Source organism: Uranotaenia lowii, chromosome 1 (assembly GCF_029784155.1).
Source record: "Uranotaenia lowii strain MFRU-FL chromosome 1, ASM2978415v1, whole genome shotgun sequence".
Lineage (NCBI taxonomy): Eukaryota > Metazoa > Arthropoda > Insecta > Diptera > Culicidae > Uranotaenia > Uranotaenia lowii.
Genome location: NC_073691.1, coordinates 180,748,437 through 180,772,587, shown reverse-complemented (window position 1 = coordinate 180,772,587; position 24,151 = coordinate 180,748,437). Strand labels below are relative to the sequence as shown.

At 35.9% G+C, this 24,151-nt stretch overlaps 1 protein-coding gene across 1 annotated transcript; it reads left to right on the top strand.

Moving 5' to 3' along the window:
- Positions 1–7,734: 7,734 nt before the first annotated feature.
- LOC129739256 (probable salivary secreted peptide) lies at positions 7,735–8,434 on the top strand. Its single transcript, XM_055730682.1, has 2 exons — positions 7,735–8,008; positions 8,079–8,434. The coding sequence occupies exons 1-2, from the start codon at positions 7,829–7,831 to the stop codon at positions 8,250–8,252; spliced, it is 354 nt and encodes a 117-aa protein (XP_055586657.1). The 5' UTR covers positions 7,735–7,828; the 3' UTR covers positions 8,253–8,434.
- Positions 8,435–24,151: the final 15,717 nt, after the last annotated feature.

Genomic DNA, 24,151 nt, shown 5'->3' with positions numbered 1-24,151 from the left:
ATAGTTCCTTATGCTGCTGTTAGGCCGGAGGTAGATGCAGCAAAGGTACAAATAACACGGACCAGTTTTAATTTTTACAACGATTTGTTCAAGATTTCCGCAGTTCTCTAAAGTTATCGGGATTGCATTCAGTTCCTTCTTAACGCCAATCAAGACACCTCCTCCTCGTTGTGCGGTGCTAGTCTCGGAACTTCGATCGCAGCGATAAATGTTGTAATGTGACGATAGTTCACTATTATGTAATTTATCATTCAACCAAGTTTCTGAGATCATAATACAATCATAATCGCTAGCACAAAGCGCGTTGTTAAAAGCAGTTATCTTAGTACGGATACCACCTGCGTTTTGGTAGTACAAAGAGATATTTCGACGAGCAGTTTCATTCGGTGCAGGAGCGGTTGAATTGAAATTCATGGGATCATGGGTCACAACCTCCGCAGAAGATGAGTTGAGAGCCGCTTATATTGATTCGGAGTTATAAATGGAGTTGTTTGCACAATAGTGTTCAGAGGAAGTGGCTGCTGTTTCGGAGCCCAAAAAACCGCACTGGATCCATTGCCAGTGAATTCCCTGAAGCGAATTCCTACAGGCCATGTTTCAGTGGTTAAGGCTTTTCCTTTCAGATCGGCATGCATATCTACTTTGAATGAGACGAATGAGAGGGTGTTTATGTCCCTTCCCCTAGGAACGAGTTTCCTTATCTTGACATTGCTGTCACCGAGATGGCTGTGAATCATTTCAAGCACTCTCTCATCTGAAACACTCGGATGAACTCCAGCAAGATACAATGAAAACGTGGGAGTTGATTCAGAGTTCTGGGATATGTCAGTAAAATCGGAGTTGGTACCCTGGGCACACATGCGAGGTGGAGGTGGGCGACGAGGTGTTGAATTACGGGTTTCTTCAAATCGACGTCGCTTGGTACCAGGAATAGGCACAATGAGCTGGTTTGGGCAAGGTGTAGCTTTCGGTGTCGGCAGATCTTTAAAACCTGAGCGCATTTCGCTGCGAATTAGTTGAAGAATGCTCTCCTGAATTTCATTTTTCAACGAAGTTTTAAATGAATCAATAAAATCATTATTAGCCGAAGAAACCGATGTCAGAGCATTTTTAAAACGAGCATTCGAAAGCAGATTTTTGCAACACGTACAAATCCAGATTAAGTGAAGGTTCTTGGCTTTTCCCTCAACTAGATTTGGCGATAATCCAGAACATCTCATACAGACTTTCGTAGAACAAAAACCTTCGCATAGAATAAAATCCCCTTCGAAAGTTTTGGTACATTTTTCGCACGTATGGGACATTATTGAATGTTATTCGAGAGTTGTAGATAGTCTGAAGTGTTCGACAATAGATGGCGCTGATATCGCACGAGAGATCAAAAGGAGAACGGCGTGTGGAAACAAATGGGTTGATTCTTCACTTTTGTTTTTACCTTGCTTCGGCCTTGCTGATGTAAACAATGCGGGAACGATGGTTATGATGTACACCTAGCTGGTGTGAGCGGGATAGCATCTATTGTTTTGGTAGCTCGGAAGTTTCGGATGACCAGTAATAAGGCAGTAGGAAATCGAGGAATATATTCACGGTTACGGTTTCGGTTTTCGGTTACAGCGAATGTGGCCAATTTGGCTTATCGGGAATACGGGTTGGAAATATTGTGCGGCGTTAATTATGCAGTGATGGTGCTGGTTGGATTATGGCAGTGATTGTGGCGGTAGTTGTGGCGGGAGTAGAGCACAGAGTTGTCGTCTTCGGTTGAGAGGGTTGCGTGCGGAGTGGGAAAGCTTGGGCGGTGGGGTGGATTTTGCTTCATTCAACCACTACTCGGCAAGCGCAAATAAGTGGTTTATTTAACAGACTCACTAACCTCGTTAACCGGACGGACGGAGTGAACTCGATGTGCTTTGGCGAACTATGAGCGAACTTTATCAGATCCGAGCGATTCAGGTGATGATTCAGCAGATTTCCAGGTAAAATAATGAAAATAAGCGTAGCGGTAGTAGCAGAAAAACACAGGTAACAGTGCAGCCAGACTCTGGTATATCTAAAAGTACAAGTCAAATCGTTTTGCAGTCTTCAACCAAGTTATTAACTTAGTTTCAGTCTTCAATATCAAATACTCGAAGACTTTCCTAAATGACATCAGAAATATTTGTAACTTTATCAATTCAAATTTTTGAAATACAGACATTAATATTTTTAAAAATAAGTTTTTCTGAAACTAAACTATCTAGGCACAATCTGAATCCTTGATCGATTACTAGGCAGCATCACTAAAAATTTCATAGATTTCCATTCATGCATTCAAAAGTTGTTCACAAAACAAAGTGTTGAATTGTTCATATTAGTTTATTTGTTAACAATGGTCAATTTTACTTAAAACTTCCCAAGTTTAAAATTTACACTAGCCATATCTCCATTTTCGTTTCGATCTTACACATAGTAACATAGTTATTGAAAAACATTAAAAATTTAATTTAAACGACCTTTTTCTGTCGTCTGATTAAAAGTTTCAATCCAATTGTCCGTTTTGTAAAACACCCGTAAGTGAATTTTCGTTTGGATGCAACATAATAAAGCAATTGTTGTAAATATATGAAACAGTTGATATGGACGACCCCCTTTTCTGTTGTCTAATAGAAAGTTTGCAATCAGGAATCGATTTCTCGTCCTGGAAATTTCTTGTGCTTGAATTTTTGCCTGGACGTGATGTAATATTATGTAATTATTGCAAAAACATTGGAAAATCATCGTGGACGACACCTTTTGCTGGGCGATAATGAACTTCATTTTCTACCCGGTACCATTTTAGATCGCGTTAAACGATTTTGATGAAACTTGGCCAAGTACGAGATTAAACATTTTTACATCTTTGAACCGAATTTCGAGGGTTTTCAATAAAAATTGTGAAAGATTCTGCGAATTTAGTGAAGCAGTTCCAAATTTCCCTTTTTTACGGGAAAAGCTGTATCTTTGTTTCTAGTTATTGTAAAGGTTTGTAAATTTTGTTGAGCGTTAGTTGGATAGTTGAACTAAATTGTGTGAAAATTTCATGAAAAAATATCAACCATGAGAGAAATGGCTGGCTTTCTTATGCTTAGTTAGCTAGTGTAGAGCAAAGGCGTTACAATTCATGTGAGTTTTTCATCGATATGCCCTCTAGCCTAAAATTTCAACACCTATCAAGCTTTCTTCTGTTGGCGCACTATTGGCCTGTCTATTCACCTTCCTTTCATTTTCTATACAAATTTGAGAAAAATCTCTCTAGAATTTCATCCCGCCGAACATGCCATCTAAAATTTCGAATCGTATGTAGATAATCAATCCACCATGGGTGCACGGATACACCGCAGTTTTGCCAACGCATGCACTAACTTGTATCAGGGGTGAGCAACCTTTTGAAGCAACGGGCCAATTTAAATTTGAAATGTTGTCGGCGGGCCGCACTTGAAATAACAATTTTTAAATAATTATAGAACAGAAATTCACACGAATTTTTACATTCCCGATATTGAAAAGGGGACATCACTAAATCTTCGTCATTTTCAAATGCTCTCAATTTTTCAAATGTTCTTCTTGACGAATATTCTTTCTTACAACATTCTTCTTGGTAGTATTTGTCATCACTTCCATTTAAAATCTTCTGGAGCTTACCACATTGATAACTAATAGTGTGGAAAATATATATTTAAAAAAAATCACCGCCTTCTTAGCCTTGGACGTTGAGTCGCTATTCGATTTTCTATGATTTTGTTCCACAATTAAAACTTGTACTCAAAGCTTAGAATTTTTTTTTTCCTTCAAACGATAAAAATCCCGTTTTTTAAATTGAAGTTCTGTATTGGATGATTGCATTGAAATTTTGAGCAAGGTCGTCGAAATCACGGAAAAAATCAATTTTACATATTTGAAAGCAACCATCTTCAAAACTACATTCTTAATTCTAGAATTTTTATCCAGATTTTTTTTTAATTTTTAGTCTCTTAAGGTATCATTGGGATAGGATTTCTAAAGCTATATTATGACTTTGGTGATGTGAAATGCGAATTATAAGTGAAATAGTTCAATGCATTGATTTTTTTTTGTGAATTTCCTTTCAAATTTCTTAAAACATCACAAATAATCGTCAAAGACCTTTTTGGTCGAATCACTGAATTCCAAATATGTATTGTTTTATCAAGAACTAACAATTTTTGTCGGTAAGTTTGATGCCGGCTGGCTCATGTTGATAAAAAATCTAAAATCGTTCATCCAGGCTTCATTATTAAATATTAATAATGTTCGTCAATATTCAGAAATAAAAAACATTTCACAAGGTTTTGGTTTAAATTTTTTGTCAATATTTGAATTCCAACGGAACAAGCCTTTTTGCCGAATTAGATAGAAAATTAAAAAAAAAATATCTGCTGAGCATAATTTTGTCATACAACTTTATTTCTGCTTGAAACTAAAATAATGACTTCACTGACGGACTTCGAAATTGCTTTGATCATGTGTTGCTTCCTATTTTTGGCTTCTCTTCTAACTATGGATTTTATTTTTCAAAGTGGTACTTAGGAGTTAAATAATTAGGAAAAATGCACCCTGAATACAAAAAAAAACTCCAATATTACGCTATGCCTATAAACAATAATAAATGATTAAAATGCCAAAAAAAAGTAAACAACCTGAATGATTGTGGAGCAAATGAGAATAAGTGCATATTTGATCAAGTCATATAAATTTTGCTAGCATTCCATTGTAGAAAAAGTAAAGACATAAAAATTTGAAAAAAGCTTCGCAGGTTGCACGAAAGGGTCTCATGGGCCACATGCGGCCCGCGGGCCGCGAGTTGCTCAACCCTGCTTTAGATTATTAGTTCATCTTATCACAGCTTTGAGGGAAGAATCCTTCAAATTTTTAAAAATGCTTCCAAACTGAAAGTTTAAATGCATGAAATCATTCAAATATTACGTAACGCTTTGAGGGAAGGAGGGTGTATAGTAGTTTGTTACGTCTTGTGGATTTTGCTTAGAAATTTTGAGACGATTGTGTTACGTAAGGGGGAGGGGGGTTGAAAATGCTCGAAAATTGCGTTACGTAATATTTGAACGGCCCTTTTTGTGAGTTTCAATAATAATGTAAATACACATTTTTTGACTTTACTTTTTGATATTTTTTTTTACTTTTTTTTCCTTGTTTTAATTTTTTTTTGCTTTGGTTTTTTTTTCTTACTTTTTGGACTTTTTTGGCGTTGTTGACTGTTTTTTTTTTCGACTGTTTTGACTTTTTTTTTAACTTTTTGACTATTTAGACGATTTCGACATTAATTGACTTTTTTTAACTTTTTTTTACTTCGGCATTTTTCCTTTTTTAACTTATTTGCCTTTTATGAATTTATTGACTGTTTTGACTTTTTCGACTGTTTTTACTTTTTTAAAAATTTTATTGTCTTTTTGACTTTTATTTAAATTTTTGACTTTTTTTACTTTTATTTTACTGTTTTGACTCTTTTAATTTCTTCTGCCTGTTTTGAATTTTTTGACATTTTTACTTTTTTGACTTATTTGTTTTTTTTTTAATTTTGTGCCTTTTCAGAATTGTTTAACTATTTGGCATGTTTTTTACCATTCCATTTTTTTAGACTTTTTTGCATAATTTTAGCTTAAGTTATTCCTTCACCCGGTGACGCGATACGTTGAAGTTATACCGATGTTTCCCAAATTTTACATGGAAACTTGTGTTAGGCCTAGGATCAATTTTAGCCTGCAGAACGTAGTATTTCACCAATTTTTATTTTCCCTACACTGATTTCAGCCAATCTAAGGTTTACATATGTTATAAGGAGTGTTCATTTTATAAAAATGACACCCAGATGTTACGATAAAAAGTTGACGTTTAACCCAACTTTGATGAAACTGGTTTCATCGTGTATAAAAGTTTGTTGACAAAGCACTGACATATTTTTTCTGTGAGAAAGCGACTGGATTTCGTAAAACGGGACACATTAATAAAGAAACCCGTGTTTTTATAATTCAAGTTATTTATAACGAACTATCTTGTAGAAATATTGTAAAGCTTGTGAAATGATGGATTTGCCAAGATCTGAAACCAGAAGAGGCACAGTGAATCCACAAATCGAGAAGAAATGTGTTAAGCTTTTGTTGTCACATGAACATAACTCTGTTCGAAGTATTGCCAAGAAACTGAAAATTTCCGTTGGGACCGTCCAAAACATAAAACGAAGAAATCGCATTAAGACCTACAGGAAGCAGAGACATCCTAAACGGAGCGCGGAACAGCGAACGAACGAAGCAGCGATGTCGGAGACTGGATACGATTTTAAAGAAGCAAAGTAACCGTTGCATTTTGATGGACCGCTCTTCCTGGGCCGCAATTTTTCAAAGCAATTGATGGTAAGGAGGTACTTCATGATAAGCGATCCATTGAAATCGAAAAGTTTGGCAAAAAAGTGCTTGTTTGGCATGTTATCTGCTCTTGCGGAGAAAGAAGTTCGCCATATTTCACAACAGGTACCATCAATGGTGAAAATTATTGTAAGGAATGCATCGAAAACGGCTTTGTTCCTCTTTATCGTCATCATACAACTCCATCATTCTTCATGCCTAACCTTCCTTCCGCACACTACGTTTCAGCTACTCTCAAACTACTGAAATCCTTTAAGATATGTTTTGTTGAGAAAGAGGACAATATGCCAATTTGTCCTGAGCTGCGCCCGGTAGAGCGTTACTGGGCAATCATCAAGCGCAATCTTCGAGAGGATAGTAGAGAAGCACAGTCCATCGACGAGTTCAAGAAAATGTGGACAAAAGCCAGCCGAAAAGTCAAGCCGGAAACTGTAAAGAGGCTTATGAGGGGAGTTCAAGGAAAACTGAACTAATTTTTCCGTTGAAATCTTTTGGTTAAATTTCTCACTTTCTTCTTGTTCTGGATTAGTTTTGCAATGTTTTACAGAAAACTCTATGTAATTTGGTCAATAAATGAATAAGATATCGTGAAAACAAAGTGTCCGTTTTTTAAATTTGAACACTCCTTATTCACAACCGAAAAAACACCTACTGAAAATAAAATGCGCTTGCCCCTGTAGTTATACAATTAAAGTTGTTAAATATTTACCTCGACGTTGAAGTTTTTCGTAGAACAAAAGTTGTTTGTTATCATACCTAAAACTAAACTTTTGTGAATTTTTCGGCCTAAAAAATTGGGTTCTAGAAGATTTAACTCCTCATCTTACTTGCGTTTATGAATCAATCCTCTTCGCTCTTAATAAAATTTAAGCTCACATTGAGGTCCTCGCCATGGCCGAAAAGTTGAGAACCAGCTGACGTCACGGAGCAATATACTTAAGCTGAATAAATACGAATTTCCATAACTTCGTAACTTTATTACATAAAATACAATATGAAATCGATTATTGTTAGCAAAATCTCAAACATATTATTGGTACAAGCCTGTCTGATTTTCCCGGGGAATATTTCATTCACGTTCATGCTTAAATAGCTTTGAAGTGTTATGGAACTTGATAAAAAATTTACATTTTCTTGGAAACAAAAAGCCAGTCACGGGAACTTTTCCGAAACATTTGATATTGCAAATATTCTGATTCATCAACTACTGGGCCGAGATAAGATAAGACTCGTGTGGTGAATCTCCACTCAACAAGTGTAATGAATTGCTATCTTTCGGTGAGAGGAGATACAATAAACGCTATAAAATGGTCATTCGGTCTTGTTTCCGATATCAGTTGTTAAAACCAACCGCGGTGAGGCCGAAAAGTGATAGTGTTGATAAAGGGAAATAAACTGTGTAACTATTTGCAACAAAAATGAAATCTCTAGTGGTGGCAGCTGTTGTAATTTCCTTGGGTGCCCTGGTTTTCGCCCAAAGCCACAACCAATTCTGGGGCTTCAAGGGGCCGTACGATACTTTGCTGAACCGAACGATTGCAGTTAAGTCATCCTCGATACTGCAGGTTAAAACCCTGGACCTGACCTATCCGGTTAAAGTGAGTTCATTGGTTGTTGAATGCTGAACGAGTTCTAAAATTCATTTTTTTTTTCCTTGATTTTGAACAGGGCCAGCTGGGTCGGAACATTACTGCCATCTATGCGTACGACCAGATAACCAACGGCAAGGGCGGATACGCCACTCTGCTGTCCGGGGGCGTTGGCTTCAACCACACCAAAATTCATCTCAAATCACAGCGCGGCAACGAATTTAATTTTATTGTGGAAATTTATGGCCGATAAGTTTCGATGGACGCTGACGACGAAACGAGCGGGCTCGAATAGAGCAAGATAAAGAGCTTATCACATCTGTACTATTATTACTTAGGTCGAATTGATTTACAGTGAGAATTTTGAAACCGTGAATCATCTGGGAAAAACTTCCTGTTATTATGCTGGTCAATAAAAACAAGTGTTCACCGGAATATTAAGGTTCAGTTTTAGAGTTTTTTCTTGTCTTGGGGTGAATTAATCAGGCGCTTTAAAATCCCCAAAAACGTGATTTTTAATGTAATCAGAACGGAATTATACGGAAGATTCAGCGTACAGTATTTTATCATGGGGGTTGTTGTTCTAGATTTTCAAAATTCCCGCCATATTGTACGAATCATTTGAATTCTCACCAACGAATTTCATCCGAAAAAGGTTTCGGGCAGGCAAATAGGCAAGCGAACAGGTTAAATAACGTTCCGCTGCCATCAATAATCATCTGGCTGGAGCAGAAAAGTTGTTCTCCAGTTGATTTTTTATCCGGAACCTGTTGAATGAAGCCGTTCGAATGATGCGAACAGGATATCCCACGTTGTTGGTGCTGTCGATTTTATGGTTGTTGAGTTTTAATTAAATGCTCCAATTAGCCTCTGCAAAAGAATGGATCTTTCTAGTACCGTAAACTGAATTATTTGCGCGGATGCGGCTGAGAAAAACGGTGTAGATTATTTCCGGGTGCGAATTTGGCGGGACGGAAGTGGGATGACAAACGAAAAGAGAAATAGAAATAACAAACGTAGGGCTTCCTACGGCTTGTTACGACCGGTAACGGAAAGATTAAAACCCGGGATATATTCGCTTTGATGTCGCCGGTTGTTGTTGATAAATTACATCATAAATTTGGTAGCATCGATCTGAATGAATTTTCAGCCATTTTTGGTTGATTTAAAACTAACTCATGGAATCATATTTCCCTGGTATCCTTTTTTCTGCATTAAAATGCCCACAGCCCTCAGGAAAACTCATCAAACAATGAAGATTTCGCTTCCGACCCGTCGATAATCGTTTCGACTCTTCAGTTTTCGGGTGCTCTGTGGAAGCTGGAATCTGCCGGAAACATTTTACGGATTATATCCGTTTCCACAGCAAAGATTTACGAAAACTGCCGGGCGATTATTGCCCAATCTATATTAGATGATTTCCGTAATTTGGCCTCCAAACTTGCGTGCCAGGGATTATTGAGATGCGAGAGATTGTGTGTGTGCCCGCCAAATGATCTTTTAAGTCATGTGTAAGCATCCAAAACATTCCTTCGGAGGCGGGGGCGGATGAATCACATGTCTGGCGATGCCTTTTCCGCCCCAAGGAGTATGATTTTGCGATCGAACCGAACGGCTTAGGGCTTTATGTGTATAGCGAGGCACAATGAGATTTAATCGATTTATATCAAACGCGCGTGGTTAATTAGATGGTTCCGATAAACATATTGTTACCGTTTTCCTTCTCAATCAGCTGGCTTTTATGGAAGCGGACAATGAGATTCAGTTGAATTTGCTCACACCACAGTCGCGTACAGCTAGAAATCGATTCGAGGAAGTTGAATTGAAGCCGTGGTAAATCTTATGCATTTGAAACTTTATACAGAAAATAATAGATTTATTTTTGTCAAACTAAACCACATGCCTAAATAATGCTTAGAAACTGTATGAAATCGCCCGAAAGTATACTAAAAATCGGATACCTAACCATTGCCGTGAACTAGTAAAATTGAAAGCATTTAATTTAAAGCTAATTCAAACCCATTTTGCCTATAAAACAAAAATACATTATTTTTTTTATTGAACTTTATTCGTTCGTTCGTGGAAAAAGTGTCTCAATTTTCGATGGGCAATTTCACGGATCCTTGACTCTGCTGCTGCGGCCAATTCATCAATCAATCAACCACACCAGATTTGACGTATCCGTAGTACCCTCACCAAAGAAAATTATCCGTTTTCGCTTGATTTAATGTATCGTGTTCGTCAGTACAGAAGCACATTAGCACTCGGGCGGTGAAAAATATCGATAATTATTTATGATGTGACACTGTCAGTTCCGGCATAATTTCAGCATTTCTGAATCCGGGAAAAATAAAATACTTCTCGGAAGTGACCCGCCCGAGGGTTCGTTCGATTCCGATCTATCATCTGTCTGACGAACGCCTACGATCATTTTCTTTCCGGTGGCTTCATTATCTGGTCTGTCTCCCACAAATGTCAATGTATGTCCGAAAATGTGTACATCTGATTTGGACTGAAGTTCAGAGGAAGACTCAATGGCCGTTGGATTTTGGCGGGATAAATTGATGCACGCATGTTTCGAACCTTGCGGGGCTTTTTGCGTATTTGAGCAAATTGACAACCGTTTTCGCACTTATTAGCTACGAATAAATATTTATTTTTTATTTATATAATGTTCTATCCATGGCCGTAGGAACGGGAGGGGGGGGGCTTGGGGGTTAACCCCCCCCCCCATGAGGATCCAAAACAGCAAGCGAGATATTCTACTCTACACTCAAAATTTCAAATTCAGAACCAAATTATGATAATATAGTAAAGTTAATCAAGAGTAAAAATCTAGACTAAAAACTAATGCCAAAACCTCAAAACCCAACATCAAGTCCAACATTCTGCTAAATTTTTTCAAAGTTTTCTCACTAGGTCATCATCGAAATTCAGGTCTTAATATTAAGTTTCGAATCAAATCAAACCCATTTTGGAGGTTCTGATACCATACATCCCATAATCAAAGTTGTATTCCTATTTTCGTATTTAAGATTATGTATCCTGCTCAGGATTCTTGATTTTCAATTCGAATAATCATAAGAAATTAGAAACGAAAAGCTGCTTTTTTGCATTTCATATCAATTTTTAATCATGTTTTTCGAGATCATATGCATTTTCAAAATTTTGATAATTGTTTTCTGAATAGGACAAACAAGAGAAGTTTTATTTTATATTCAAATTGAATTTCTTGAACTTCATTTTTACACAAAATTAAAAAAATTAAAGCTTTGAAATGGCAATCTAATATTGAAAAGTAAGATTAAGATCATTGTAAATTTATATTTTAATTCTGATTCACAATAAAGATCAAAATTGAATAATTTAAATAGTGAACTTAGATTAAACCTGAAATACAGATTTAAATAGTAAATTTATGAATGAGGGCTCTATAACTTGGCTCATAAAATTCTGATCTGGAATAAGATTCGTAAAACATATTTTTTGTATATTTCAGAAATCGTATGGGAATTTGGATACAATTTTAAAGCGCAATTTTTTAATTTCGCTTAGCAACAGTATGCTAAACTTAGAGTATAACTCGAAAGGACTGAATTTGAATGCTATCTTCATTCGACAAAATTGAACACAACATTTGCCGTTACTTGAAAATGTTTAATTTATAAAATTTAGTGCAGGGGTTTATGAGATATAGAATGCGAATTTCGGTGTTTCTCGTCATAGATTTCTTCGTGGTGTTGTTAAGATGTGCTTGGTGTGTTAAGATTGCTTGTCGATTGAATTTCCAGATTCCAATTTTTCAAAACAAAATTTGTTTGTAAACACAATTTCCAGATTCCAATTTTTCAAAACAAAATTTGTTTGTAAACACAATTCAGCTGAAAACCACACATAAAGAGTAGAATTTTAGTTCTTTGTTTTATCCGCAAAAAAAAATATTTAAAAAAAATTATCCACAGAATTTTCATTATGGAATTGATTCTTTATGAAAAACAAAACTTTTGAAGAAAAATCTTCCCCTAAAAAATCTGCACAAATTTTTACATTTTCCCAGAGTATTGTCATTATTAAAACATTAAGGGCACAAAAATTTAGCATTTGATGTTTCAGAAACCAATAGACAAAATTCTGATAATTTAATTTAAATACATATTTGAGTAACGGAAAGTGTTGTGTTACATTTTGTAGAATGAGGTTTCATTTTTAGATTCTTAACATTTGAATTATGCTTTTTAATGGAGCATACTAACGGCTAGCGAAAAAACGAAATATCTCGTTTTTGGTTCGCAATGTGTTAATATTGCAGTTTTTTTTTAAAGCTAAATTTCATACAATTATCATTTGGTTCACATTTGCACCAAAAAAAACTTGATCCGGAAATTTGAAAAATTTTTATCTCTAACTTTTTTTTGAAAATTTGTTTTATTTTCATCAAAGGCTAAAATCTTTAAATTTGAAAAATAGTTTGGACGATTGAACTTGTTTGATTTGAGTATAGAATAAGTTTTACAAGAAATAGAACTCTCCTGAAAAAGCTTAATTTATGCCCAAATCAACTAAGTTTGATTTATAAGACTCTTGAACAAATTCAAAGATTTGACCCATCGATGAAAGCAAATTTAGCTCGCATTTGAGGATTAGGACCAATTTTCTAAAGTTACGATTTAATTCGCAAAATTTTAAATGTCAAAGTAGGGGACTTTTTTAATTATCTGACAATTTGCGCCGGGGGTCTTCAGATTTTCGCCAAAATTTAAAATTTGGTTCATTTTACGACTTAGAAACACATGTGTTTTTTTCAGATTTCTAACATTTTTTTTTCATGTTAGCTTCGGTTAGATTTTTTTTGTAAATAAAAAAAACCATATTTCAAAGCTACATAACTCTATTATTTTTGTAACGGAAATTATAAAACAGCACATCAAAATGCATTGAAATTTTATCAAATTTTCAAATAAAATACTTAAAAAAAAGTTAGTTGATGACCTTCCACATGAAAAAGTGTAAATAAACTTTAAATGGCGTCTAAAAGTACCGTCTGCATCACCGAATATTTTGCAAATATTACCATCGTATAGCTCAATTTATGATGCAACTTTCATCTGAAGACACCAAAGTAGGCCAACAACTCCTTGAAGAGTTATGAAAGAACTAATGACAAAAAATCTCTTTTTTTTGCATTGAAAACAAAAAATGGTCGAACAACTGCACACACATATGGAGGTAGCGCGCACTTCTAACAACATGGAAACAAAGAACTTATCAAAGCAGGTAAAACACTATTTTTTTTCGTGCTTTGTAGAGTGTTTGCAGCAAAACTGACTTCATGTCATATCCATTAATCATCTGAAGACACCAATCAGATGAAAGTTGCATCATAAATTGAGCTATACGATGGTAATTTTTGCAAAATATTCGGTGATGCAGACGGTACTTTTAGACGCCATTCAATGCTTATTTACACTTTTTCATGTTGAAGGTCATTAATTAACTTTTTTTAAGTATTTTATATGGAACTTTGATAAAATTTTGATGTACTGTTTTATAATTTACTTTAAAAATAATAGAGTTATGCAGCTTTGAAATATGGTTATTTTTTATTTACAAAAAAAAATCTTACCGAAGCTTACTCGAAAAATAAAAATGTTAGAAATCTGAAAAAATACATGTGTTTCTAAGTCGTAAAAATGAACCTAAATTTCAATTTTGGGGAAAATCTGAAGACCCCCGACGCAAACCCGTCAGATAATAAAAAAAATCCTCAGTTCTTAAAATTGAAGAATTATATAGTAACAAATATAGGTAATTTGTTTTATTTTTTTTTGTATTCGTGCATTGATGGGCAAAAAATTATAGGTAAAAATCAGTCACCAAACCCTCCCCCCCCCATGAGTCGGTTCTTCCTACGGCCCTGGTTCTGTCTCACGACATAACGCTAGGGTTGCCATCCGTCCCGCAAAAGCGGGACATGTACCGCTTTTTTGTTGAAAGTCCCGCTGTCCCGCTTTTTCCTCAAAATGTCCCGCTTTTTTTCTTGGAAATTTTTTGCAAAGTTTACTGACTGACACCGGAAAAAATCAAAGTTTAGTCTTAATTTGAATTCTATGATGAACAGAAAAACTGTCAAATCAACTTTTTCTCAAAATAAGCAGCATTTTTCATAGCTTGTATAAGACAGTACAGAATAAATCTAAAGCTCTCAGCATTCTAGTAAGATTCTGATTCAGTTAAGTGTTCTTGCAGCACGTAAGCCAATGTATGAAAAAATATTGTTAAAGTTGCCTCCAGATAATCATAAATTATAGAATTGCAGAGATAAACTTTTTCGCCGGAATCTTAGTTAAATTTCCAAATATTATACCCCACTTTTTCGACTCAATTGTCCAAAGTGTATGAAGATGGAAGTTTTCTTGATATTTTCAAGCTTTTGAACAAATTACCAAACAAACTAATTTTTTAAAAATTACACAATGGTTTTTAAGGCGGTATCAAATCAAATTCACAAGTACGACTTGAAATTTTTTTTTCTCAAAAAACGTGTTGATTTGCGAGAATTGTGAAAAAAACGGGGAATATGGCCAAAATCACTGTAAATAGAAGTCATGTAAAAGAAACAGAGCAAAATCAATGTGTGTTGAAAAAACCTTAGAGTACTTTCTTAGAACAACTTTGTCTGATGATAAAAGTATAAGTTTGGCTACACAATTAAGTGTTTTTTTAAATGTCCCGCTTTTTTTCGCTGTGTCCCGCTTTTATTCGTGAAATGCCCCGCTTTTTTCTGAAAGTATCTGGCAAGCCTAACATAACCTGATAAACAATATTTCTCAAAGTCACTCGGTCCATGGCAATCGTTCTCCAATTTCTCGGACATCCCACATTCGCCAGATCCCGATGCACTTGGTCTAACCACCTCGCTCGTTGCGCCCCCGTTCGTCTTGTTCCTACCGGATTCGTAGCGAACACCTGTTTTGCAGGACAGTCGTCCGGCATTCTCGCAACATGTCCCGCCCAGCGTATCCGGCCAGCCTTCACCACCTTCTGGATACTGGGTTCACCGTAGAGTCTAGCGAGCTCATGGTTCATCATTCGCCTCCACACTCCGTTCTCCTGTACGCCGCCAAAGATGGTTCTTAACACTCGTCGCTCGAATACTCCGAGTGTACGCAGGTCCTCCTCGAGCAATATCCATGTCTCGTGCCCCTAGAGGATCGATCGGCAAAGCAGATAAGATGACTGGATTTGATGAAAATCGTGCCCCGCATTTCGCCTACCGATAGTCGAATAAAACACCCTCTGGCTCCACGTTGAACATCATGCAGGATAGACCATCGCCTTGTCGAAGTCCCCTGCGCCATTCGAATGAACTTGACGATATTTGGTTTGTAGGAAAGACGAAAGAGGAACATGACGCTAATTTCAAGACAGTATTGGATTCTCTCGGCAATCACAATGGGCTTTTCAACTAGGAAAAAAGCTGTTTCGACCAACCGTCTGTTAAATTTTTAGGTTTCACCTTATCTGATAAAGGATACAGTATTGAGGAAGAAACATCCAAAGCCTTACAAAACTTCCGCAAGCCTAATAACCAACAGAATGTTAAAAGCTTCTTAGCTTGAGCTTGAGCTTGAGCTTAGATAAACCGTACATTTCAGTAGTTGCTTCTCCGTGATTGACAAGAACCATCAAAATTGTACACAGATCCAAATAAATGGGGCTTGGGATTAGCTTACCATTTTCTGTGTACACGTTTCGAAGGTTCCTTATCTTATATGGTCAATAACGGCGCCGGCCACGTCCTTACGGTTCATCGGGGAAAGGGAAGGAATGTTAGTTCGACTTCCGTTGCTACTAGAGACCGAATACACCTCTAAATCTCCACGGTCGTCACAGGAAGGGTGGTTTGTTAGTGGGGAAGGTAAATTAGATCTGGATTCCCTTTGGGAAGGGATGTGATCAAAGCAAAGTTAAATATTTAATGTTCGTCGCGTCACACACTATCGAGTTCATCGCGTTTTTATTTAGAGCAAATACGTCCTAACGTGGCATTGTCATACACATACATTGTACTTAGTACCGGTGCAACTCACCGAGTTTTACCGCACGTTAATGACGAGGAGAGAAAACGTCCTAACGTGGCATTGTCATACACGTATGGCACCGGAGCAACTCACCGAAGATTATCGCGCGCTTAAAACTAGAAGAGCAAAAACGTCCTAACGTGGCATTGTCATACACGTATAACGCACTTGGTGCCGGTGCAACTCACCGAAGTTTTTCACGCGTTTAAAACGAGAAGAGCAAGAAGGACCTAACGGGCAAAAACGTTCTAATGCATTATGCAAACAGGGTGAGAAAGAGGAAAGGAAAGGAAAAAAAAGCATCCGAGCGCGTCTCGCTTGCCTGATGTACACTTTTCCCAAGCAACTGAATGGAGGAGGAAATCACCATTGTTGCTCTCTTGCTCCAGCAGCATTATTACACTTTATTTATTAACACACACGACCGAACGAACCTAATCACGTCAATTTTCACCACTAAAACACACACACACACACACACACACACACACACACACACACACACACACACACACACACACACACACACACACACACACACACACACACACGCGCGCGCGCGCGTAGAATTATGTTTATTTGATTCAGGATAAAGGATTTTTGAATTTTGTTTGCGTTTTATGACAAATGTGTTTCAATCTCTTTATCTTGAAAAACAAATAGTTTTATCATTTTATCACATATCTAACAGACATTTAAAAAAAAATCATTCCCTAGATAGCGCTAGCACAAAAACAAAATTACTCACCAGATGTCGGTAGCACAAGGTACGCGAACCTTTTTTAAACTCTACTAGTGACATCTGTATGTCACTAGCGGAATTTTTCAGAACCACCATGCACTGACGCGTCATCACACAACCATTGCTAAATCGAAAAATAAGAATTCTTAAATTACCTGTTATCTGCGACAATTTTACCTATACCTCCATAACCGTCAGTAGCACAAACACTTCAGCCACGCTCCAAATGAAATTATTTATCAAAAGCACATATTTAACACCTGAAAATCGGCTTAATAAAAACTGATACTAAAAACACACTTTCAGCTTGAGCCAGGGGTGCCAGTTCCTCCCCAACAGAATGTTAAAAGCTTCTTAGGGTTGATAAACTCTGTGATGAAATTCATTCCGCATAGAGCAGTTCAAAATGGTTTGGTTATGTACGTCAATTGGGTAATGCTTCAGAGTTCTATTGGAATAGCGAATTTGATAAAGAATTCGAGCATCTTAAGAGTAGATAAGCGACCAAATGTTTATTGTCAGCAATCTCTCGATTATGGTGTACTTTTGTTAGCCCTCGCCTAGAAATCAACAAAAAAATGCATATTCAGTAATACCTACTTCAACAACTGTAAGCAATAACATAACATTTTGCGGGAGATTTTGATCTAGCTATTTCAAAAAGCTCCTTAATATCAATAAGGATATTTCCTGGGAATAACTAAATTTAACGGCTTTGTTTAGGCAATACATTGATTTATACCAATACACAACTGAACCAAATTTCACTCGAAAGGAAGTTATGCATATTTGCATCACCGAATTCTAATCCAATTAAGTTTCGGATGCTTTTCAAAGGAGTAGGTAATTTATAAATATCCAGAAGCCAAAACATACTACGAAAGCCCCAAACCCCTCAGAGAATTTTAGTCGCTCAAAACATTAAAGTCGACATTTCGATAGCCGATCGGGAGCCATTGAAGGCATAGCAAGGAAACACACGTAACGGCGACCCACGGATTAGCCACTTGCGAAAACATACCTACGCTCGAGTCAACCTTTTTCAGATCAATGGCTTTGACTGTTGACTGGCCAATGGAGCATTAAAACGGATCTTTTCCCGTCGTCGATAGACAACTGCTTGAACGAATTCACCCCGCCCCGGCAGGATAAATCCGGTGCCTGTAGCTTATGACGATGGCAAACAGGATGATGATGCTGATGATTTTGATGGCGGTGTTGTTGATAATGACGATGTTCCATCCGCCTCTGGTTCCTCCTGGCTCCGCGCCCTTGTTGGCATCCGAACTTCTTGGAAGAAATATGCTCCTTGCCGGAGGCATCCTTCTGCTTCCCGGGTCCCGGACATACCCAGACAACTAGGTGTAATTTCGAATGAAATTTGTGCCATCGAGAAACCGAGAGCAGTGTGTGGAGCACAAATCCCAAGAGGCGGGGAAGGATTTCAAACTAACATGTTTACTCTGCTGATGCGTGTGAGTGAAGCATATCTACCTAATGGTCCTTCGGGATTTTTGGGTGGCGTTTCTCTAGGCGTACGTTTATAGTGCAGATATTGTGTCGCAGATTGGGGGATGTGATAAAACATATCCGAAACGTGACAATTAGGTTATCAATTTTGAAGCCACACAAAAACTTACACACGAAATCCCACAAAGCGATTTGTGGGTAGGATTCCTTGGAATTGCGTTTGAATGGACTCGAACTTCCTACCCGAAAGTATGGCGTAAGGCGGACATTTAACCTACGCGAATTTTTAGAACGTGTATAGTTTGATTGATTTCATATTTCTATTTTCAATGAGCACAGTTGGAGAGCATTACATTAAACTAAAACTTCCGAACATTCGGACAAAATATCAGCCAAAATTTTCAATTTGTCGAATTTTTGGTTAACTGAATAGTTGCGCTTAGAGAGGGTTAGGGATGAAACCACCCCCCATGAAGGTCTTGGAATAACAAGCGAGGTATTCTACTCTACCCTCAAAATTTTAAATTCTACCTTACTCTATCAACATTTTAAATTTTAAATGTTGATAAAGTAACGTTATTCAAGAGTACACTGAACCCAAATTCACTCTTAAAGTACACATGATTTTTCACTTAAAAACTGTGATTTTCTTCCATTCAAATGCGACATATACATTTCACTTGGCAGTCACTTAAATTTCAAGTGAATTCATCCACATTCACTTCAGTCGTCACTTGAATTTGAAGTGAGAAAGTGAATTTCAAGTGAATGTCGGGTTGTAATTGTATATATTTTCAGAGTTCAAAATGGCAAATTCTAAAGAGCAGCGTTTAAAGCTTATGTTGGATTTGGATTTTCCCAATTCTTTACTAGGCGATTTTGGCGGTAGTTTGTGTTAAACGTGATGTAAGAAAAAGTTATTTTTAAATTTTTAAACCTTTAGGTGTTATCATGTTTCAGCTTGTTGGTTGGACTGGACAGATTTTCTGGTATGCAGCAGGGAAGATTTAGAAGTCGCACTATCCGCAGTAACCGATCTGCCTTGGGATTACGATGGAATTTTCCAATCAATAAATTTATGGCGAAAGCGTAATGTAAATATTTGAAATCGAAGTGGTGTTCAATAAATGTTCTTTTATTTAAAAACGCTAGAGATAATGAACTTGAAACTGACTTAGAAATTTAGATAAATTTCACTCGAACGTCATAGTGTAGTTCACTTGACCGGTCACTTAAGTGAATTCACTTGACCCATCACTTAAAACTCATATGAAATTACGTATGGCGAGAATTTACTACAGATGTCACTTACTTTTTAAGTGAAAATTATTTTGCGTGTACCAATCTTGACTCAGAACTGATGCCAAAATCTCGAAAACTAATCTCAGGTTCAAAATTTTGCCACAGTTTTTCAAAATTTTCTCACTTGTTGTTTGAAACTCAGTTTATTTCAAATGAGGTTTAACTCATTACGGAGGTTCTTATACCGTATAATAAAAATCAAAATTGTATTTCTGTTTTCAAATTTTGAATCCTGTATCAAGTTTAAAAGTATTGATTTTTGGTTCGTATCAACATTAGAAATTAGGAGTGACAAGCTGTTTAGATGACCTGGTTCAAATTTGGTTGTGCATTCCATTCAAAATTCTGTAAAATGGATTGTGGGGTATTTTTAGCCACCATTTCCATGTTCCCCAGAACAATCATATTAGTTATATGAAAGATTTTTTTTTGTTTCGATCATAGTCGTTTTAACATCTTTATTATGTCATCCGCGACTTGTATCAACGATGCAGTTGGCGGAAAGCTACTGAAAAACTTATCCGGTAGGTACAACTGTGTTCCACACGTAAAGATGATCTATATTTTTCATTGGAACGTGACTTCGTGTTTCGATGCAATAAATCTCTGATGCCACTGTTCCTGTAGGGAACAACTTACGAAATGCACAAGTTCAGATATAGATTTGAACCCCTGATGAAATGTCACGTAAAAAGTTTTATTTCAGGTCTTCAAAACCTGCGATTTTATTTGTTTTGGGAGGATAGGAATTTTCCCTTTGTGCGGTGTCTTTTTTCCCTCATTTTAGGTTTTTTAATTATTTAAGGGCCACCATAGTGAAAAATTTAGTATTTGATCCTCTGAAACATTCAAATGGGTTGCAAAAGGTTGTGATTTATTGTATTTAATAATTCATAAACATTCCAAACAAATCTACCAGATTAAAAAAAGCGGCTTAGTCCAAAAAAGCCCATTTTGACCAAAAATATGTTTTCTAAATAACATCAGATCTCAACGTTTTAAACAACATTCTATTCTATTCTAAAATATCTATTTTTTTCAATTCCGATTTTCTTTGGTCCCGCCTTTAGTGAATTTTCAGAGTCATAACCCTTAGAGGCACCCCTAAATCAAGTCCGATTGAGCTAAAATATGTCACAGGACAGTTTTTGGGAGAAATCAGCAAAATATATATGGCCGGGTTTTGAAATTCGATATGACCATTTTTGGTGCAACCCTATTGCACAACATATCTCTCATACAGAGAGCCAAACTTCGAGTTTAACGGTCATTTTTTTTTTGGTTTTGAAGAATGTTACTAGCAATGTTATTCATGGAAAGCAGTTTTTTTAACTGTTTGTGATAATATATCCTTATTCAGGGACCTAAATTTTTTATGTTTAAAGTGGTTTAACATATAAAAAACCTTAAAATAAGAAACATGCCCTTAGATTAGTGATCTACCCTTAAAAGGACGAGACTGGCAGCAGAACCTAGAATTAACTGCCCTATTTTTTATCCAAAGTCAACAAATCCAGAAAAAAAGGTCGCTAGTGTGTGAAATAGTCATACAAATCACACACAATGCGGGAATGTCTTAAAAAACACCCACGGCACTGTCAAATATAACGGTTCCTCATCCATTTCCGGCCAACAGCCAGCAACGCGACACGTTTTGTTTGTCAGGCAAACTAAATAAATCATTGCACATTTTATGGCATCTTCTCGCATTTCACAAACCGGAACACATAGCTGAACTGAAGCTGTGAATGGCTCATCGGGTGTGGCTCAAATTTGGATGAAATTGGGAAGCATGCATCCAGAAGTTTACAAAAAAAAAAATTTCTCTCAAATCAAAATTCTGCTGAAAAGTAATTCAAAAATATAATTTTTGATGATTATTTTTTAACAGATATTTTTAGGAAAAATGTATCTTCAGAAAACATACTTTGTAGTACCCTCTCATGCAGAGTGAACGATACGAAAAAAAAAGAAATAAATCATGCGTGCTGCGTAAAACCGATTGCCTGAATTATCTTTTGGGCAGGGCACACGTTCTTTCCATTCATCTTGAATCGGAACCTCAACAACTGTTAATAATAAGGTCACCGCTTGGCATTCGTAGTAGGAAGCAAACAGATGAATGGCAAACATACATCCAGATACGTGGCAATTCAATCGTTTGGAGCTCGTACCTTACTTTGGAAGATATCGGTATTTGTTTGATATTGGCATGGTTATCTCCGGTGGCCAGAAGTCACAAGTTTGCTCCCGAATTGTGAGGGAAAATTAGAAAAGCTGAACTCAGTATGGTACTGAGATATTGAGGCAAAATTAAAACGTTTCCCTAAGTTGACGGAAGTCAAGGATGTGATCAAACAGAAATATTAATCAACATTTTAACGCTCAGCATGCTTCATTTGGTTTTTAATTAAAGAGTCAGTTGGCGTGTTTCGTCGAGTAATATCTTGATTTTATTTTTAACAATCATTCTTTTTTTTACAAAGTTTGCATAATCTCATTTAATAAATACCGGCAAATAATCTAAATAATCATTCACCGATATAGCCGATAAAATTATTTCATAAAATAAATTTACGGTGATTAACTCTTCATTTCAATCTAAATAATCTTTCGAATCTTTATTATATAATCTAATCGATAATCGATCTGCTTAGTGTTCAAATTTTGGGTTTTTTTTTAACTTCAAAGTTCGATTGGCGAGATTATAACTCCATTCAAAGTATGTTGAGTTCTTATATGATTACTCAGAATCCAAATTTAAAATTATAAATGATCTTTTTCAATCTGTCTGTAGTTATTACTATTATTTTTTTTTTTATTTGAAAGAACAGTAATAGTCCTTTGGTTAAAATACGTTTTAATGTTTAGAAATAACCAGTTTTAGGTAAAATCTTCAAGTGATAACAGATGAACGAACAATCAAACTTACAGTAACGTTGAAAAAAGAATGAAATCGCGTGAAGCAGTGCAATCCCTTCCAACTTTAACAAGCTGCCATTTTTCTTGCGGTGAGAATTTTTTCATGAAATTTTCATCAAATCTAGTTCAACTATCCAACCAACGCTCCACAAAATTTGAAATCTGTACAGTATCTGGTGAAAATGATACAGCTATTTCCGTTAAAAAGGGATGATTTTGAAGGATTATTTTTAAATGTAGGAAATAAAGGTGAGATTAATAGCCAATATGAGGTAAATTACTTGATTTTAGATAAAAATGGGAAAACCCATAATAAAAATTTAAATAAAATGAATGTACAGTACCGTTCATAATTGCATAGAAATTGGAAGCATGCGCACTGTCACTTCGACTTTGAACTCCCATAACTTTTGACTCTGATGATATTTTTTGATCAAATTTTCTGCGTTAGATAGATCAACTATCACACTATTATATCACAAAATTCTATAGAAATCGCTTTTTAAGGTTCATGCCCGAAAAATTGTACCTCGCGTAACTTTTGATCCCATCGATAAAACTTTCCAAAAACTTCAAACATGACAGCTTTATATTTCAACAATGACTCTGCAAAATTTCAACGAAAAATGTAGCGTAGTTTCTGAGATATTACAGTTTGAATGAGAAAAGTCCAAAAAGTCCGATTTTCGTAGAATTACTGTATCTCAGGCCACACAAACTCCAAAAAGCTCAAATTTTGTGATATAATAGTGTGATAGTTGATCTATCTAACGCAGAAAATTTGATCAAAAAATATCATCAGAGTCAAAAGTTATGGAAGTTCAAAGTCGAAGTGACAGTGCGCGTGCTTCCAATTTCTATACAATTATGAACGGTACTGTATATAAAAATGAAAAAAAACCCAAAAAAAAGAAATTAATGGCTTTGTGGCAAAACTATTCATATCGAGAGAGACATCTTCATGGATCAAGGTGTTTATATATAGGAGGTGTAACAATATGTAAAATTCCCAATTCAACAAGTTCACTGAACCTCACCGTGGTCTACTAGCCTACTTACTGACTAAGTCAGAGAACCTTGTGAACTAATAACTTTGATGGATATGTCAGAATGAAGGAGAGAAGTTGAAAATGAGAGAAAGAAATGTGTAGAGCAGTGATGCTATATTTTTATCGGTATTTTAAAATCCAAAGAAATTTTATTAACGGTATTGAAATTTAAGAAAATCGGTATTAAAAACGGTATTTTTAAGCGATTAAAAATATGCTATTTAAGTGGTTCTGAAACCATTTTAGCGAATTCCTTCTTTTATTAATGGCTTCTCATACGCATGATGTGTAAATTTAAATTATTAAAATTTCTAAAAACTAAGTCTAAAATTAAAATATCTGAAAACTTTTTTATATGTTTGAAAGCCTGTAAATTGAGTTTCAAATAGGCTAATTTTGGTTTGTTGTTGAAGATTTTTTTTTGTATTACTTGTTTTGAAGTATTAAAATATTTGTTTTTTTTTTCGAAGACTCACAAACAAACACCTCTCCTGATAAAATGATAGCATTTAGAAGTAAATGGATTATTTTATATGAAAGTTTTACTTTTTTTCCTTTGTAAAGATATAGTTTTAAAGTTATTCTT